Raw genomic sequence first — 20920 nt, 5'->3', positions numbered from 1 at the left:
TGTGGAAAAAGAAATAAAACTCATAAGAATTACAAGTACTGTACTCTTTCATATATACATACACACACCTGTAAGAATTTAGTATAAGCCTCACAAGTAAACAGCTGTCTTCTGCTTAATACTTGGTTTAGTTCAGTGATTTCCAACGCTCAAGATTCTTTTTTAAAAGATGTTTATTTAGAGCTGGAGAGGTGGCTCAGTGGTTAAGGAGCTTGCTTGCAATGCCTAATGACTCAAGTTCAGTTCCCCAGTACCCATGTAAAGCCAGACACACAAAGTGGCACATGTATCTGGAGTTCACTTACAGTGGTAGAGGATCTGGTGTGCCCGTTCTCTCTCTCCCTGTCTCTCTCTCTGTCTGTCTCTGCTGCAAATAAGTAAATAATAATAAAATTCAAAGTGCTTTTATTTATTTCAGAGCAATGAGAAAGAGGCAGACAAAGCGAGTATGGACACACCAGGGTCTCCTGCCACTGTAAATGAACGCCAGGCATGTGTGTCACTTTGTACATCTGGCAGTACTGGGGAATTGAACCCAGGCCATCAGGCTTTGCAAGCATGTACCTTAAACCACTGAGCCATCTCTCCAGTTTATTCCTTCTCTAATATTGAATGTTTTGTAACATCTCCACTTATTAACCTCAAATAAAATCCTAGATATTATATCAATGCAAAGTCAGGTACAATCCCAGAACTTGGATGGTAGAGGTTGGAGAACAGGAATTCAAAGCCACTTTTGGCTGTATATTGAGCTTGAGGCCAGCCTGGGCTATATGTGAGCCTTAAATAAATAAAGAAAAAATAAAAAAAAAAGCAGCGCACTTTCCAGTGCTGTATGTGTGCAGTGGATTACAGTGATTAAGCTGAGGAGAGGGCTTAAGGGATAACTCACTTGCCCTGGAAGTGTAAGTACCTGAGTTTAGATTCCTCAGAGCCCATTTAACAGCCAGGGACTGTGGGGGGTGGCTGTCATCCCAATCCGCCACTGGTGAGAAGGGAGGTGGAGTCAGGGGAATTTCCCGGACTGCTCATAGGCCAGCATGCCTGATTATCATAGCAGTGACCACAGCAAGAACGAGAGGCAAGGTGGGAGGAGAGATCAGTACCTGTGACCTCCACACCTTCACACCCTCACTTACACCCTTGAACACACACTTGCACACACACATTAGATATACAAAGATCAGTACCTGTGACCTCCACACCTTCACACCCTCACTTATACCCTTGGACACACACTTGCACACACACATTAGATATACAAAGATCAGTACCTGTGACCTCCACACCTTCACACCCTCACTTACACCCTTGAACACACATTTTGCACACACACATTAGATATACAAAGATCAGTACCTGTGACCTCCACACCTTCACACCCTCACTTACACCCTTGAACACACACTTGCACACACACACATTAGGTACACAAAAGAAAAAAGTGCTTTCTTGATTACTGAACATGAAAAGTTGCTTTTTGTTCATTTGTCTTTGGGGACAGAGTCAAGTTCATTAGCCCACCTGGCCTTGAACTGCAGTCCTCCTGCCTTAGGCTCCTACTTGCTAAAGCATGTTTTTTTCTTTTCTTTTCTTTCTTTCTTTTTTTTTCTTACAGGGCTTCATGAACATGCTAGACAAACATTATACTCACAACCTGAAAAAATATATTTATAAATCTCCAAGCTCTGGGTTTCATTGTGTATACCAAAAAACAAAAGTACATTTATCCACAGCTTTGCATTGCATATATTTAACAAGCTTAAATGTTGTGAACTTGTTAACTGTTTAACCATTATTAACATATGAAAACCTCTAGCTAGTTTAATAATTTAATCTGGCATTATTTTTAAATACACTAATGTAGCAGAAATGGAAGATCACTGTTCTAAATTTGATATCTCTGCATATGTGAAAAGATACTGGATTTTTTTTATAATAATTTTTTTAAATTAATTAATTTATTTATTTGAGAGCGACAGACACAGAGAGAAAGACAGATAGAGGGAGAGAGACAGAATGGGCGCGCCAGGGCTTCCAGCCTCTGCAAACGAACTCCAGATGCGTGTGCCCCCTTGTGCATCTGGCTAACGTGGGACCTGGGGAACCGAGCCTCGAACCGGGGTCCTTAGGCTTCACAGGCAAGCGCTTAACCGCTAAGCCATCTCTCCAGCCCAAGATACTGGATTTTTTTTTTAATTTTTTTATTCATTTTTATTTACTTGAGAGTGACAGAGAGAGAAAGAGGCAGATAGAGAGAGAGAGAGAGAGAATGGGCGCGCCAGGGCTTCCAGCCACTGCAAACGAACTCCAGACGCGTGCGCCCCCTTGTGCATCTGGCTAACGTGGGACCTGGGGAACCGAGCCTCGAACCGGGGTCCTTAGGCTTCACAGGCAAGCGCTTAACCGCTACGCCATCTCTCCAGCCCAAGATACTGGATTTTTATTCTTTAATGTGAGAGCGAGCAAGCAAGAGAAAAAGAATTGAGAACTGGCATGCCAGGGCCTCCAGCCACTGCAGTCGAACCCCAGATGCATGTGCCCCCTTGTTTGCATGTGCGACCTTGTGCACGTGTGTCATTTTGTGTGTCTGGCTTACGTGGGACCTGAAGACCCTAACATGAGTCCTTAGGCTTCGCAGGCAAGTGCTTTGGCCGCTAAGCCAGCTCTCTCCAGCCTCGGGTCACTTTGGGTTTTTTTTTTAATGCTGCATATTTTGCCCATGTGCTTCTCACTGTTCCCCCTACCTCTAACATCTTTTCTCTTTTGAAGTATTTATTTATTTGTTTGTTTGTTTGTTTGTTTGTTTTAAGCAAAGAGAGAGAGAAGAGAGACAGAACAGGCATGCCAGGCCCTCTGCCACTTCAAAGGAACTCCCGATGCATGCGCTTTTTGCTCATCTTGTCTTTATGTAGGTCCTGGGTAATCGGACCCAAGTTGTTAGGCTTTGTAGGCCAGTACCTTAACTGCTGAACCTTCTCTCCAGCGTGACACCCCCCCCCCCCCCGCAACATCTGATTTTACTCTAGTGCCTTTCACACTAGGAAAATAGCACTGGTTCAGGATACACCACATGTTTCTGGGATTTTACTAGCTTTTCTCTAATGTCTCCATGCATAGAATCTTCTTTCTCTTGCACTGAGCATAGCAGAAACACATATTTTTGCTTTTTCCAAATGGGCAATGCTTAAGTAGGGTGAGGCAGGATGACATAGTGAAATGTTCTGCAAGTTACACTGTGTGTAAATAACTCTGAAAGGAGCAGTCACAACTGCAGACTGACAGGAGTGACTTCACCTCAGGTCCAAGGATGTTATTGCCAGTGGTGACTTGATCATCTAAAATAACAAACATCTCCTGGGAAATCTCACTGTAGTAGTTACAGTCTGGGAAATTAAAGTCATATTAAAATATACTTTTCAAAAATAGATACAGTGGAGTAGTTTCACTTAGCTATATTTTTTTCAATTTTATGAATAGCCAGTGGGACACTTGAATAACAAGCCAGAGACAAAATAATGTTTTGGTTATTTTTTGTTTTCCTGGTCTAGGTGAGATCAGTCCTGAGCATCAGCATCCCTAGCCCCTAATTATATAATAATATAAAGTGTACATATTTGTTTCCAAAAATCCACTATCACCTTTGTTTAAAAGCTAGTTCTAGGCACTTTATAAATTTTTGGTGTTTTCAGGTTTTATTTAAAAAATAAAAGAGGCAGGCTGAGTATAGTAGTCCACATCTGCAATCTCAGCACCTAGGAGGCTGAGGCAGTAGGATTGCCGTGAGTTCCAAAGCCGTCCTGGGCTACATGTGTGCTTAATGTGCCCATGAGCTTGAGTTCAGTCACTGGCACAAAAAAAATTACCTTAACAAATAAACACACAGGGGTACACTAAGACTGTCCAGTAAAGACGTCTACACACAGCCACTTCTGTTCTCTTCATAACCCACAGAAAAGAAATCTTCAATAATACTCTGAAGTTTAAGCATAATAACTCTGGGGTCCGCTTTCCGGAACTGTGGTTTGTACGCATGTATGTTTGTGCACGCATGGGGGCTGCTCGTGCTCCCGTGTGGAGACCATGAGACAGCCGTGGGTTCGGAACGCCATCCACTTCCTTAGAAAATACTACTTTCTTCTCCTCCTCCTCCTCCTCCCCCTCCCCCTCCTCCTCCTCCTCCTCCTCCTTACTCATTTTCTCTTTTTTTTTTTTTTTTTTTTTTTTTTAGGCAGGGTCTCATTCTAGAAGCCCAGGCTGTCCTCAAACTCAGCAGTAATCCTTGTTTCTCAATGCTGGGGTTAAGGTTGTCAGTTACCACACCCAGCTTTGGGAAATATTTTCTTGATGTTCTATGACATTTTAAAATTGACTCATGAGTGAGTTATATGTATGTGTGTGTGTGTGTGTGTGTGTGTGTGTGTTTATTACACTTACCAGTTTGATGTCTCTCTCTCAAAACAATAGGCCCTATTCAATTCTTAAAGTTTTGCCTCACATCATCCATGAAGAGAAAGTGTGTCATTCTGATAAATAGAATTCTGATACGGCTTGCTCATCTCTTCCTGTGGTTATCTTTGAAAAATATCTTCTTTGTCTACTCTTTCAGATGTCATGTGGTATTTTTAGAATAGTAGAGTATTTAAGATATTCATGCTTAGAAACAGTGGTTACTTCTTTTTTCTATTATAGATACAGATCCATATATTCGCAACTTTGTAGTAAGTTCAAAAACCTAGGGTACTGCCGGGCATGGTGGCGCACACCTTTAATCCAACACTCAGGAGACAGAGGTAGGAAGATCACTGTGAGTTCGAGGCCAGTCTGGGCTAGAGTAAGACCTTACCTTGGTGGGGGAGAGGGGAGCCCTTTGATACTGACCTAAAACAGATGGTAGTAAATAAGGAAGTTCATAAACTCTTATGAATTTAGTGTCCACTACAGTGGGTTGATTTTTAAGACATGACATCTCAATGTTTGGCTTCTCCACTGGTGGCAGTCAGAATGTGCCAATGACCAGAGAAACTCACCGAAGCTTGTCACAGTGGTATTTACTTAACTGCATCTGCTGGGCCTTCCAGTTTCCAAGCATGTGGCTACACTAGCTCACTGTGTTTCTTTCTTACGTCATCAGTCATGAGTTTCACTGGTACTGTCTGGTGTTTACACTGCCAGGCAGCAGGTAACTTTGAAGATAGCAATCAAGAGGCCGTATCTGTTCCTGTTTTGTGGCTTTGTCGTGGTTCAAGTTCTTAGGAATCTCTGGCCTTTTGAACTACACAGTGGAAGAGCGATGCCTCTCCCCGGCCTCCATGGTGATGCCTTTGTTGGTGTTGGGTTGTACATTAAGGGCAGTAATCACTTTGGAACTATAAAGAGATAATTATTTTAGGGAAACCCAGTATCACTACAAAGCCTTATTAAAAAAAAAGTGAAACCCCAAACAATATGACTTGTAATAATCTATGAACTATCAGACCATCTTGTCTGCTCTAAATATGTGAATTAAATACCACTGTAAACAAACAACTCTCTCAGGGAGCACCCTCGTGTTCTGACAAAAACACTGGATTAAAAGGCATCTGGGCCGGGCATGGTGGCACATGCCTTTAATCCCAGCTCTTGGGAGGCAGAGGTAGGAGGATCGCCGAGAGTTGAAGGCCACCCTGAGATTACAGAGTGAATTCCAGGTCAGCCTGGGCTAGACCGAGACCCTACCTCCAAAAACAAAAGAACAAAAAAGGCATCTGGGGGTTAATCCATGTTCAACTCTCCAGATCCCACATAAGCCAGGCACACAAAGGTGATGCAAGCGCACAAGGTCGTACATGCACACAAGGTGGCGCATGTGTCTGGAGTTTGTTTGCAGTGGCTAGGAGGCTCTATGTACCCATCCCCCCAATCTGTATCCCAAATAAATGAATAAATAGATAAGTCAATAAATAAAATATTTTTAAAAGAATGAGCAAGTAGATACGAAGAAAAAAAGGAGACAGCAGCAGAAGCTGCCAGAGTCCACTGAGCACGTGCTAGCCAAGCACATAGTCTACTGTGTGTGCCCATTTGTTCACTTTTCTCTCCACAGTACTCTCGCTGCTGTAGAGGGATACATTACCCCCTCCCATTTTCCAAGTCAAAGCACCCTGAGCCTTCGGAGCACCTGCCCCGGGTCTTCCGCCCTGCCCCCGCTGCTGCTCCTTGGCCCTCATTTTGCGCGCGAGGGGTGGCTGGTTCATGTGTTTCAGTTTGGTCCCCCACATGCACTCCAGATGCATAGACTTCCTCCTAAGTGATTACATGCCTTCCTAATAATTATAATGTGAAGGTGTGAGTTTATCTCATGCCACATTCCTCTGTGAACACTTCAGAGACCTTTGCACCAGACTTGATTTCTTTCAGGATCACTGCTTCTTGTTTGGGGTTCACTTGTGCATATATAGACACAGACATATGTACATATAGAATAAATGCTAACTAACCTCATAAGCCAAAATGTGAACCTGTGTAACATTCATTGGTTTCAAAAATAAGGTTATCTGTTTTTTATCTAGTATGTTTTCCATATGTATATTTTTTTAATTATTTATTTATTTATTTACAAGAGAAAGAGCCCTCTCTGGGCATGGACCAGGACCTCCTGCCACTGCAAACAAACTTCAGAAATATGCACCACTTTGTGCCTCTGGCTTTACATGGGTCCTGGGGATTTGAACCTAAGTCTGTAGGCTTTGCAATCAAGTATCTTTAACCACTTCCCAGCCCATATGTGTTATTTTTTTAAATGATTTGAAAGTGATTTTTAAAATTTAATTTATTTATTTTGAGAGAGAGAGAGAGGATGAACACCCCAGGGCCTCCAGCTACTGCAAAGGAACTCCAAATGCATGTGCCACCTTGTGCATCAGCTTTACATGGGTCCTGGGGAATCGAGCCAGATCCTGAGGTTTTGAAGGCAAGTGCCTTAATCACGGAGCCATCTTTCCAGCCCAGAAAATGATGTTTTTAATTTTTTTTTTACTTTTATTTATTTGAGAGCGACAGAGAGAGGGAAAGAGGCAGAGAGAGAGAGAGAGAATGGGCACTCCAGGGCTTCCAGCCACTGCAAATGAATTCCAGACACGTGTGCCCCCTTGTACATCTGGCTAACGTGGGTCCTGGGGAGTTGAGCCTTGAACTGGGGTCCTTAGGCTTCACAGGCAAGCGCTTAACCGCTAAGCCATCTCTTCAGCTGGAAAATGATGTTTTTAATCTGTGTGTGTGTGTGTGTGTGTGTGTGTGAGAGAGAGAGAGAGAGATACATGTATGTACGCACTTGTGCCATGGCTGTCTCCTGAGCTTCATTCTCCACCTCCCATCTTGCCATAGGAGCTCTAGGATTACAGATGCGTACTGCTGTGTCCAGCTTCCATGAGCGTTCTGTGGATCATCATGCTTGCACAGCAAGCCCTTTATCCACTGCGCAAGAAGATAATTTCTTTAAGGAGAACACAGTTGAGATGATTTATTATCTCCTGTGCTTGACATATTGCTAATGATAGGACAGGATTCAAAACAAGAAATATTAATTGTATCTTGAGTGTTTAGGGGTCAGCTTGGGGCTATGAAAGGCAAAAATGAAAAGAAGTTCGAAGCATCATATTAAGCTATGAGGAAGTTGTTGGCCAGGGTGAGATAAGACTTCTCATGGTACAGCTGTGTTTGCTCCCGTAAGCAGCCCCTCACCCTGCTCTGCAAGTAACCTCAGTAAACTCACTGGTTCACCAAAACTGGTTTTGGTGTAATAAAAAAAATAAAAGTAGGGCTGGAGAGATGGCTTTGTGGTTAAGCACTTGCCTGTGAAGCCTAAGGACCCCGGTTCAAGGCTCGATTCCCCAGGACCCACGTTAGCCAGATGCACAAGGGGGCACACGCGTCTGGAGTTTGTTTGCAGTGTCTGGAGGCCCTGACATGCCCATTCTTTCTCTCTCTCTACCTTTTACTCTGTCTGTCGCTCCCAAATAAATAAATTAAATTAAAAAATAAATCTTTTGGGCTGGAGAGGTGGCTTAGCGGTTAAGCACTTGCCTGTGAAGCCTAAGGACCCCGATTCGAGGCTCAACTCCCCAGGACCCACGTTAGCCAGATGTACAAGGGGGCGCACGCGTCTGGAGTTCGTTTGCAGTGGCTGGAGGCCCTGGCGCGCCCATTCTCTCTCCCTCTCCCTATCTGCCTCTTTCTGTCCCTCTCTGTCTCTCTCAAATAAATAAACAAAAATTACAAAAATATTTTTTTAATAAATCTTTTAAAAAACAAAAGCATAATATTCTTAAGTTAAATGGAGGAAATAAGTATTCAAAGATAGTGTGCAGAGGTGATACTAGAGTGGGGATAAGCGGCCAGTGCAGCATAAGGCAAGAAGATATCTTCGCCTTCCGTTCACACAGAAGCAGTCATCTCTCACTTCATTCGTTTTTCAGATATCCACCGAGCACTGCTTACTTTGTGGGCATGTGCTGTATTGGGGCCATAGAATGAAGAATGAGATGTACTAACCTTCGCATTTTCATATCATTTATTACTGTTGTTATTTTCAGTGGTAACTAGATATGTGGGAAGATAAAACTGTGACTTTAAAAAAAATTTTTTTTTAAAGCTTTTCACTCTAGCCCTGAAATCCACTATGTAGTCTCAGGCTGGCCTTGAACTCATGGCGATCCTCCTACCTTGGCCTCCCGAGTGCTAGGACTAAAGGTGTGCCACCATGCCTGGCCACTTTTAACTATCTGTCTATGGCAAAGTCTAATAGATAGTGCACTTTATTCTTAAATGTCTTGCCTTGTTATATAAACTTGTCCATTATCCCTGGACTTGGGAGTAGATCAGATAGCTGAGGATGTGGAATGACTGCTATTAAATTGATAGTGGATCACCTTGGACAGCCAGGCTCAGTTCTCCTGTGGCCTGTCCTTTTTCCTCAACACAGGGCATGCACTGATTTCAGCTGCTGTCTCTTCTTTGACTTGGAATCTGTTGTCATGAAAACGATATGCAGTCGTAACCAGTCAAAGGAACTTAATTAGGACAATAACCCATAATACCTCAACCTTTATAGCAAAAGCTCAAGTGACATTTTTGTATCATTTTACTCCTTTCTCAATGCAGTGTAGGAATTCAGAAGCTAATCTCTATGGTATCATCTGTTTTAAGTCTGTAATATAGTATACCTAATGTTCATTTGAAAGAGTTTTTTTTAAATCTCACATTTAGGCATTTTATTCCTCTTAAGAACCTCTCTCCGAAGGAAATCTAAGTTACATTGTTTCCCAGACTTTTAGTGTGGAAATGTTTTCCACAGCAAACATGCTCTAAAACTTTTGAAAAATTATTTGCAAAACAATTTAATTGGATAAGTTTTGTTTTGTTTTGATGTGTTGGGGTTTTTGTTGTTGTTGTTGCTTTTCTTTTTTTTTCAAGGTAGTGTCTCACTGTAGCCCAGGCTGACCTGGAATTTACTGTGTAGTTTCAGGGTGGCCTCCAACTCGTGGTGGCAGTCCTCCTACCTCTGCCTCCCAGTGCTAGGATTTAAGGTGTGTGCCACCTTGCCCAGCTTAATTGGATTATTTTATGTGATGATACAGTACTTTTATTGACTATGAGGGCTCACCAGCTATCAACTTCCAACAGTGTCAAATTGATCTCACTGGGAACTATGTGAAGTATTACCTTTTGTGATTCTGTGTGACTCAAGAACTAGGAATGTGTGGTCAACGGTGAGGGAAGACTGAGCAGCGATGCGCGCTGCATGCAAGTCCCCATCAGCTGCCAGGACACGAGTCCTACCTAGGCCTCCGTGTGGACTTCCCCAGTGGCTGACTGAAGAACGCTCGGGCTTGGGAATTTAGTTGTTTGCTGAAATTGGTTATTTTCATTTTTGTCCTCCTCATTTGAAAAATATGTAAGATGATGTTGCTCCCAGAGAAACAGCCTGGCTGACTTCTGGGAAATTAGTAAGCAGGAGGGCTGTTGTTAGCGTTTTCCTCATTCCTGACACACACTGCCCTTTGTTCTGTAGGAACGTCGCTGATCCGTTCATTCACGGGCTGTGCTTTGGGGTGGAAAGAGCCCTCTCTGTTCTGCCGACATGGCTGTGTGGTCTCTTACTTGTCCCGTTTTAACCCTAACTCATGAGTTATTCATTTGTTCATATTTTTGCCTGGATACTGAGTTGGCACCCCTCCCCCAAACTCACTCCAGCACACACAGAGCAAGAGGGTGGAGAGGGAAAAAGAGCCCGGCTTCTTGTTATTGGAAGTTTATTGTCCCCATTTTCTAAAGACCGAGTGGGAAATCGTGACACAAGCAAGGATATACAAAGCTTACATTTCTGTGGTTCCGTATGGCAGTCGCTGACGACACCATGTTTGCTCTCACGTCCGCTGTTAGTACCTGTCAAGAGCAGTAGTTTACGAAGCGATCAGGCAGCGTTACAGAATCCGGGTTCAGGAGAGACAGGTGCAAAGGCTGACCTTTCACATCGCAGGCTCGTGTTTGATCTTTGAACGATCTCCAGGCTTTGAAGGAAGTCCTATTTCTCAGGAAACACACTTTAGTTTTTCACATAAAAGAAAAGCTTGATAAAAGATATTTGTATTCTGGATCTCTTTTAAAAGGATTTTTTGCTTTTGAAATATAATTTTACCCCTTTATTTTCCATTGAGAGATACCCTCACATTCATAGTGAAGATCATAAGTTAGGGAGTCAGGCCACTTGGTTTTAAATCCTAGTTCAATCATTAATCTCTGTGTGCCTCAGTTCTCCTTTTTCTCAAGTGGAGATAATAGTACTTACACCACACAACTGTGTGGGGATTTACACCAAACCATTGATGTAGAGTTTGACATGATGTGTGCCTTATAGAGTCTCTGTAGATATAGTTGCTATAATAACTGCATTGGATTGTTTTTTGTGGGATGTAATCTTAAAACTACTATACACCAGCAAAATCTTCTATTTCTGGGAGCCTAATCCTCTCTCCCTGAGAGAATTTTTGTTTTGTTTTGTTTTTTGTTTTTTGAGGTAGGGTCTCACTCTGGTCCAGGCTGACCTGGAATTAACTCTGTAGTCTCAGGGTGGCCTCGAACTCATGGGGATCCTCCTACCTCTGCCTCCCAAGTGCTGGGATTAAAGGTGTGCGCCACCACGCCCGGCTCCTGTGAGAATTTTTATTGGGGTGTCCTGAACAGAGGACATCCAGTGCCCGGTGATTGGCGTTTCTCTTGGCCCTCCAGTGCTGCAGTTCTGCCTATCTAGAATCAGCATAATTACGCTGGGAAGTCAAGCAAAACGTGTTTCTGCATAAAGAGAGGAGGACAGGATGTGCGATGGCGCATTGACATCTGCCTCTGCCCTGGGCCAAAAGCGGAATGGTTCCGAGCTGCTGACTCGGCACTCCATCTGCTGCCTTCCGCGTGGCTCGGTCCTCTTCCTGCCCCCCGCGTGAGCCTGGAGGGCGCAGGAACGGGAGGCACCTGGCCTGCAAAGCAGGCCCCGGCACAGGGAGCAACCACAGGAGGGCGGCCCCATCCTGCCCGCGACCCCGTGGGGCCCCGTGCCCGTCGTCTTTGTGACCGTTTGCAAGTGTTCTGTAGATGGCACGAAGGTTAAAAATCACTGCTGGTCTGGGGCTGGAGAGATGGCTTAGCGGTTAAGCGCTCGCCTGTGAAGCCTAAGGACCCCGGTTCGAGGCTCAATTCCCCAGGACCCATGTTAGCCAGATGCACAAGGGGGCGCACGCGTCTGGAGTTCGTTTGCAGAGGCTGGAAGCCCTGGCGTGCCCATTCTCTCTCTCTCCCCCTATCTGTCTTTCTCTCTGTGTCTGTCGCTCTCAAATAAATAAATAAATAAAAATTTAAAAAAAAAATCACTGGTCTGAAAAACATGAATAAAAACAACAGAGGGCTGGAGAGGGGGCTTAACGATTAAGGTGCCTGCCTGCAAAGACAAAGGACCCAGGTTCGATTCCCCAATACCACATAAGCCAAATACACAAGGGGGCACATGCATCTGGAGTTCATTTGCAGTGGCTGGAGGGCCTGGTATGCCCATTCTCTCTTTCTCTTTCTCTAAATAAATAAATAAATAAATAAATATTTTAAAAAGAAAAAAATAGAAAAACTTACTACCTGGTCTACCTTCTTGGTATCTTTCTGCTTGAGAACTTTCCTGACATCTCATACAAAAACTTTCAAAACAGTGGCTTCTTAAAATGTGCATATTTTTTGGTTTTGGTCTTTGTTGTTAAAGCTCTCTTCTCTTAGGCCCTTGGAGTTAAGCCCTTCATTTCCAACACAGGTGCTTTAACGTTTTCTAATTTATTTGCAGACTTAACTTGCAAGTGGCTTTTCTCTACTCAATCTGAGTGAAACTCAGGCTTTCCACTGTACAATTATCTTAGAATCACTGGTGTAGAGTTAGGATACAAAACATCACACACACACAGAAACCAATTGTAATGTTGTAACACCCCATTGGCTGATGTAAGCTTGTACTTAGGCAGTAATGATGATGCCCAGAAAGGCATGTAGAGTGGGCAGTAAACAGCACGACGAGGGGGAGAAGCCGCTTATCTTAGGGAAATTGTCTTTTATATTTTAAAATATTTTTTTGTTTATTTTTTTAAATTTTTTTAATTTATTTATTTGAGAGCGACAGACACAGAGAGAAAGACAGATAGAGGGAGAGAGAGAGAATGGGCGCGCCAGGGCTTCCAGCCTCTGCAAACGAACTCCAGACGCGTGCGCCCCCTTGTGCATCTGGCTAACGTGGGACCTGGGGAACCGAGCCTCGAACCGGGGTCCTTAGGCTTCACAGGCAAGTGCTTAACCGCTAAGCCATCTCTCCAGCCCTGTTTATTTTTATTTATTTGAGAGTGACAGACAGAGAAACAGGCAGAGGGAAAGAGAGAATGAACATGCCAGGGCCTCCAGCCACTGCAAACAAACTCCAGATGCATGTGCCCCTTTGTGCATCTGGCTAACATGGGTCCTGGAGAATCGAGCCTTGAACCAGGGTCCTTAGGCTTTCCAGGCAAGCGTTTAACAGCTAAGCCATCTCTCCAGCCCAGAAATTGTCTTTTTAATAGAAAAATTTTTAATAGAAAACTTTTTTCTTTTCCTTTTTTAAAATTATTTTTTAAATTTATTTATTTGAGAGAGAGAGAAAGAGGGTGGGCGTGCCAGGGCCTCCAGCCACAGCATACGAACTCCAAACATACATGCCACCTTGTACAGCTTACGGGAGTCCTGGGGAGTCGAACAGAGGTCCTTTGGCTTTGCATGCAAATGTATTAACTGGTAAGCTATCTCTCCAGCCCTTCTCCTTTTTTTAGGGGGCAGGTGGGGCAGGCAGTGTTTGGCGTCAAACCCACGTCCTTCCATATGCCAGACTAGCATTTTACCAGCGAGCTACATCCCAGTCCTAATGGAAAATTCTTTAAAAAAAAAATATCATTACTTTTAAAATTTAAAGCTTATTTTTACTGATTTTCCTATTTTCAGTAAGTTTTTCATAGTGGTTGTTCAAGTTGCCTTTTTTTTTTTTTCATAGGCTGGGGATTGAACCCAGGGCCTTGCACACGCTAGGCAAGCTCCCCACCACTGAGCCATGCTCCCTGCACCTTAGTATATAATGTAAAAGAATGAAATAATGCTTTAACATTGAGCCGGGTGTGGTGGCACACACCTTTAATCCCAGCACTTGGGAGGCAGAGGTAGGAGGATCGCCATGGGTTCGAGGCCACCCTGAGACTACAGAGTGAAATGCAGGTCAGCCTGGACTAGAATGCAACCCTACCTCAAAAGAACTAAGAAAAAAAATAATAACAACATTGAGTATTTGAAGTTTTTTTCTTTTTTCAATTTTTATTTTCCGGAGAATATGGGCACACCAAGGCCTACCGCCACTGCAAAGGAGTTGAAGACATCTGTGCTACTTTGTGTATCGGGCACTATGTGGATACTAGGAAATTAAACCCAGACTGGTAGGCTTTATAAGCAAGGGCCTTTAACCACTGAGCCAGTCCCCCAGCCCTGGAGTCTTGTTATTTGACTGAGGTGTGTTGTTTTCAGTTAAACATGAGGTTATGGTAGCTCCTCATCAGATGCAAGGTTGGCTCTGAGTCTCCCTTAAGTCCTGACGGGTCTTAATCATAACTGTCCATGTGGCTTTTACTTGGAGCCTTAAAAGTACCCCTGCCTTTGCTTTCTAGACCGATTTTGCTCGATTTAGCGGAACGAATGTAGAAACTGACTTCGTGGAGGTGCCATCACAGATGCTTGAAAATTGGGTGTGGGATGTTGATTCCCTGCGAAAACTGTCAAAACATTATAAAAATGGAAGCCCTATTACAGATGATCTGCTAGAAAAGCTTGTTGCTTCTAGACTCGTCAACACAGGTATGACTTGTCATTTTAGAAAAGGAAAATGAGTGGGAGTTGCTTGATGTAGAATTCCTGGGCAGCTGTTTCTTCTGTAGGGCTTTTCTTCACTTTAATAATAATATGCCCAAAGAGTATGAGTGTGAGGAAAGCACTAAATATATTGGAATGGAGAATGCTAGGATTATGTCTAATAAAAAAAAGGACCTTTTAAATCTTATATGGACTGAGGTATCTTTTCATCTTGTTTCCTCTTTTGTAACGAGTATTACTGGAGTCAATTTTGAAATCTGTGATCTTGTGGCATTAGAACATGGAGTTCTTGCTTCTCCAAAACATGCTCAAACATTCTTACCTTATTAGGTCTCCTGACCCTGCGCCAAATCGTTTTGAGCAAGGTGGATCAGTCACTCCATACCAACACATCACTGGATGCCGCGAGTGAATATGCTAAACACTGCACAGAAATCCTAGGTGTCGCGGCCACTCCAGGTGCGTAAACGCCATCACTTGAGTTCACGTGTCCTATGAAGCCTAGGGCATGTCGCCACACCACGGGGCGCGGGAGTGGAGTTACTCAGGTCTCATTAGACCGTGGCTTTTAGATAAGCCTGTGATGCCCTTATGAGGCACCCTGTGTTCTTAAAGGGCAGGTGGCTCCAGATTCACAGCATTTTAGTGTAATCAGGCATGAGCCATTGGCCTCCGCCCCAGAGCAGAGAGCGCCGTCCACGCTTGGCAGCCCTCTCGCTGTTCCTCTCTCCCCGAAAGCACCGTGACTTCCCTGTGATCTTCAGTCAGACGTTGGCAGAGGGGCATCTTATTTGTTTATTTATTTTTAGGGAGAAGCAGGAACTTCTTTGGTACTGATTCCAAGGCCAGTTTAAACCATTTTGGCACTGCCTGACCCATGGCATTTGTTAGAGTGTGTGAGTTGAAATTTATATGTACTTTTAAAGTTTAGATGTAAATTTGTATGAAGTTTGTAAGGTTAGTTTTTTTTTTTTTTTAACCAAGGAAGTTGTTGCTGAAGTGAATCAGCCATACTTATAGAGGATATTAAGATAAGAATGGTTGTTTGAGTCATTCTAGCCTCCTTACTTCCGCCAGTGATCTGTTTATAGTAAGGCTGGGAGGAACTTTGTGCCTCAAGCCACTTTCATCGTACCCTACTTAAGGCAACCTGGAGTGTACATTGAGTGTACTTTTTTCTGCTTTTCAAGTAAGGTGTTCTTTTCTGAAATGATCAAGTTAAAGCAAGTGCATATTCTCAGGAATCCTAGAAATTAAGAAGTGTAGCAGGAAGCTAGGCTTCTACCTCAGCATGACAGCGTTTACCCAGCATATACAAGGCTGTGGATTTGATCGTCACTCCAGAAAAAAATTATGAGCAAGAATAGGGCTGCTATTAGGATATTTCTTTTTAAAGACAAATTGGTATCGAAGGGAGAAGAAAGGGCTGGCTCACAACTGAGCTACCTGGTGGGTGTGGACAGTGCCTCTCAAACTGTTGTCACGCATTCCACAGTGCAGGCTGAAACCAGCTCAGCAGCCGAGCCACTGATAGGAGCGAAGCTTGCCAGCATCTTGGCCAAGGGCATACTCAACCAGGGCGTACTGGAGGTCAGAGCCTATCATTCACTCTCTTCTCCCACAATAGGGCTTTCCAAAGGGAAACTTTAACTAATAACCTAATAATGAACGTTTGCCACCTTGTTGATTAAAATGTTACCTTTTTTTTTAAAGGCACACACATGCCGGCCACTTTCGGGCACTTGACAGGGGGCTATGATGGCCAGTACTATGGATATCTTTGGAGTGAAGTATTTTCCATGGATATGTTTTACAGCTGTTTTAAAAAAGAAGGGATAATGAATCCAGAGGTATGGTGTGTGTGTGTGTGTGTGTGTGTGTGTGTGTGTGTGTTTTCTTTTGTTAATTTTGCAGTTGTCTTCTCTCCTTCAACTCCTAGTATAAAATATTTATGACATCTAGATCTTAAAGTAAAAGGTTTGGTAACAGCTTTTAACTTCAAGGCTCTGCATCTTCTCAAATCATCATACATCATTAAGTTTCAGTGTGCAAGTGATTAACTCTTGATTCTATAGGCTTAAAAAAAACCTACTGCATTTTCTTGCTTATTAACATTCCAGTACATTGCATAATTAAAAATTCAAAGCCTTGTTTAGACATTGGAGAATTTATAGCTGCTAGTTTTGACATGTGCTGTGCAGTGTTGTTTAGTTTTATAAGAGGCTGGGAGGAAAGCTTCTTCTGGTGTAAATGGTCTCCCACATGCTGGTTTTCTCTAGGCCCTTTCTCTGCATGTTTTCTGTGGGAGGTCCCGTTTTCCTGTGACAGGTGTACTCCACCCACTAGCTCGTTTGTAACTAAGTGCCTTTGGGACTTCTGCTGCTTCCTTAACCTGAGCCACCTCTGCCACACGCAGGGAGGTGACTGCCAGGTGGCGGCTGTCGGCCTTTCCTTTCTGTGGCCACCCCCAGTTTCCATTCTCATTGAAGACTCAGCCGTCCCAGTACTTGTAAGACTGATGTATTTCCAGGGTGTTTTCAAGTTCTGTTTAATTCAGAAATTAGTAGAACAAATTATCAAAACCAGGCTCTCGTTGCTTATTTCAGTCAGACAAGTTTCTCTCTGGATTTTTTTTTTTTTTTTTTTTTTTTTTTTTTTTTTGCTTGTTTCTAGACTAAATAGTGTCTGTCATGGGTACAAATTGAAATATACTGGTGCAATGTAGACCTTCCATCTTCTCACTCCTTTCCCCCTTAAAAAAAAAATCCCTCCAGGCTACCCATGTCCTATGCTCACTATTCATTCCGAGGGATCCATCTCCCACCCCGCCCCACCCACTAGTGACCTGACCTGACCTTAAGATTGGCTACCTGCTCTTGCTCGCACATGTGCTCTGACTTGTGCGTGACCTTCAGCAAGTACCTGGCCCTGACTCCTCCACCGTCTGCTTGTAGAGATGGCTCCTGCCCGAGTGCTCTGGGGACACTGTGACCCCATCTGCCTGCTCCCCCGTACCCGCCTCATCCCGTTACTGTCTTCCTCCCAACTCCCCTCTGCTTCTCTACTATGTCGACTTCCCCACCACACACCCTCCAGAGTTCGCTGTGTTGCCCAGGCTGTCATCAAACTTGTGATCCTCCTGCCTCAGCCTCCAAGCTGTTAGGATTATAGGCTGTGCCACCATGCCCAGTCTCAGTCTTTTGTTATTTAAAAAAAGAAATGAAGGGACTGGAGAGATGGCTTAGCGGTTATGCACTTGTCTATGAAGCCTGAGGACCCTGGTTCAAGGCTCGGTTCCCCAGGACCTACATTAGCCAGATGCACAAGGGGGCGCACGCGTCTGGAGTTCGTTTGCAGTGGCTGGAAGCCCTGGCGCACCCATTCTCTCTCTCCCTCTATCTCTCTCTGCCTCTTTCTCTGCCTGTTGCTCTTAAATAAATAAAGATTAAAAAAAGAAAAATTATTAAAAAAAGAAATGAGGGCTGGGCTAGAGAGATGGCTTAGTGGTTAAGAAGCTTGCCTGCAAAGCCTAGGGCCAGGAGGTTCAATTCCCCAGGAGTCATGCAAGCCAGATGCACAAGGTAGCATATACATCTGTAATTCATTTGCAGTGTCTGGAGGCTCTGAAGTGCCCCTTCTCTCCCTCTCCCCCTCCCATAAATATATATGAGAGAGAGAGAAAGAGAGAGAGAGAGAATGAGTATGCCAGAGCCCCCAGCTACTGCAAACTAACTCCAGATGCATGCGTCATTTTGTGCCCCTGGCTTCAGTGGGCACTGGGGAATCATACTTGGGTCCTCAGGCTTCGCAGACTAGTGCCCTAACTCCTGAGCTCCTGAATCCTTATGTATGCCTTCCTTGAGCCAGGTGTGGTGTTATAGGCCTATAATCCCAGCACTTAGGAGGTGGGGACAGGAGACACTCTGGGGTTCAGGGTCATCCTTGGCTACATAGCAAATTTGAGACCAGCCTGGGCTACATGAGACCCTACCTCAAAATAAATTATATTGCCCAGCATGGTGGCACATACCTTTAATCCCAGCACTTGGGAGGCAGAGGTAGGAGGATCATCAAGGCCACCTTTAAGGAGGATCCTTACGGCCACCTTGAAACTACATAGTGAGTTCCACGTCAGCCTGAGCTAGAGTGAGACCTGCCTCGAAAAACCAAATAAATACATAAATAAATAATATTATAGCTTCCTGACTGTACACCTCAAAAAGCCCACCTTTCCCAAAGATCTCACTCACAAAACTACTCACTTATGAAGTCTTACAGATCACCCAAGCCAGAAGGATCTTTCTGTCCTCTGACCAAAACAGTGCATGTAGACATTGAGGAAGGGCTTCAGTGTGCTTTTGCTTATCTCTGGAATGTTTAATGTAACTATTGTATAAGATGAAAGAATACAAAGTTCTTGATACAGCATGTTCAGATTTTGATTTTAAAATGTGCTTCAAGAGAGGCACTCTGAGGTTTAGTTTTCTTCTCTGCTTTCTCACAGACTACTTCCTTATATTCCTGTGAACATAACACAGTACATGGGTTATTATTAAAAATTGACACTTTTAGCCAAGTGTGGTGGTGCACGCCTTTAATCCCAGCACTCAGGAGGCAGAGGTAGGAGGATCACCATGAGTTCGAGGCCACCCTGAGACTCCATAGTGAATTCCAGGTCAGCCTAGACTAGAGTGAGACCCTACCTCGAAAAACAAACAAACAAACAAAAAAAAAATGACCTTTTTTTTTTTCAAATTAAGAGAGGACTTTTTGTTTTGTTTTGTTTTCTCGAGGTAGAGTCTCACTCTAGCCCAACCTGACCTGGAACTCACTCTGTAGTCCCAGAGTGGCCTAGAACTCACAGTGATCATCCACTGCTACTGGCTTGAGCATACTTCTTTTAATCCAAAAATTCTCCAGTATTTTTTTAAAGCTTAGAAAGACTTTATTAATTAAGAGAATGAAAAAGGCAAGATTATTAAGAGCTCTTGCACATGAGAAAGCAGGAGGGGATAAAGCCCCACAACACTCTTACGTGTGTGTGCCTTTTAAATGTTTTAGTTATTTATATAAGACAGAGAGTACGAGAAACACAGAGTATAGGCACACAAGGGCCTCCTGTCACTGTAGATGAACTCTAGACAGAGCATGAGCCACTTTGTGCATCTGGCTTTACGTGAGCACTGGGGAATCGAACCCCGACCACCAGGCTTTGCAATCAAGTATCTTTAACCACTTAGCCATATCCCTAGCCCTCTGTGTTTTGCCATGTAGCCCACTCTAACCTTGAACTTACAGCAGTCCTCCTGCCTCAGCTTCCTGAGTGCTGGGATCATAGTCACATACCACCACACCTGGCAAAAACAAATGTTTTAAACAGACAATAGTTCTAGGTTGGTGTTGGTCCAATTACGACATCTCCCTGGCTCCTGTGACTTGGGAGGCTTCCCAGGGTGAGCACGCACTCCCTCGCTGGGTCGAGCCTCCTCTGTTCACCTCCTCCAGATGTCCACTCCCGTGAGCACATCCTCGGTCTCTCTACTCTTCAGCTGTCAAGGTAGCAGCCAGATTTGTGATTCCTGCAGTTCCTAAACTACTGTACCTCCAGCAGAGCAATGCAATCATGCTTCTCCGTCCTAGACTCACATTTGACCTTGGCAGGAAGCCAGGCCACTCTTCGTTTAGGCAAAGGCTTGAGTGCACGTGAAGAAAGCAAGCTTCCAACAAGTGGAGCTGTTTCCTTGCGGTGTTCAAGACCGTTTCCAGTCTCGCTGAATCTCTGGATTCATCGTTGCCTTATATTATACATCTTGTACCAAGAGGCTGTTTTGAATCCATCCTTGATGCTCCTTTTTCCTTTCCTTTCAAATGCAATGAAGTATCGCGTCATGTCTGGCTCCTCTGTTGTTGCAGCAATGGAGAATGCGACTCTAAAACCTAAGGAAGAGCCCTCTGCACCCGACTGTTCGCACTCTTCACAGCAGGAACAGATACGGCCGGCTTCTGAAATAGTCATTTTCAGGCTAGCGACACGGCTCAGTGAGCAAGAGTGCTCACTGTGCAAGACTGAAGACCTGAGCTCAATCCATGTAAAACAGCTGGGCATGGCCAAGCCTGCCTGTAACCCTAACATTGACTCAGGCAGAGAGAGGAGGGTCCTTAGGGCTCCCAAGTTAGCCACTCTATCTAGTCAAGAATCAGCCAGCTCCAGGTACAGTAAAAGACTGTCCCAGGGAAGTAAGGCAGAGGAGGGACAGAGGTCACCCTCTGTGTTCCTCTGGTTTCTGCCTGTGTGGCCATGGGGTGTGTGCCTCTCCACACACACACACACAGAGAGAGAGAGAGAGAGAGACAGACCACATAAACACAACACATGCTACACCAGAAAGAAATGGCCACATTTGAGGCTGTTGGTAGAGTACTTCTCTAGCTTACACGAAGCTCTGGGTTTGATCTCCAATGCTCCCAGCAC

General features: G+C 44.1%; 1 protein-coding gene across 1 annotated transcript in view; it reads left to right on the top strand.

Moving 5' to 3' along the window:
- The window catches only part of Nln (neurolysin), a 102254-nt gene that overhangs the window by 66598 nt on the left and 14736 nt on the right, over positions 1-20920 (top strand). The window contains exons 10-12 of the mRNA XM_004671197.2: positions 14247-14433; positions 14779-14907; positions 16162-16298. Coding sequence (XP_004671254.2) covers positions 14247-14433; positions 14779-14907; positions 16162-16298 — 453 coding nt within the window. The remainder of the gene's footprint in view (positions 1-14246; positions 14434-14778; positions 14908-16161; positions 16299-20920) is intronic.

Source organism: Jaculus jaculus, chromosome 20, assembly GCF_020740685.1.
Source record: "Jaculus jaculus isolate mJacJac1 chromosome 20, mJacJac1.mat.Y.cur, whole genome shotgun sequence".
Taxonomy (NCBI): domain Eukaryota; kingdom Metazoa; phylum Chordata; class Mammalia; order Rodentia; family Dipodidae; genus Jaculus; species Jaculus jaculus.
Note: the sequence above shows the minus strand (reverse complement) of the source record. Positions and strands in the feature narration are given on the sequence as shown.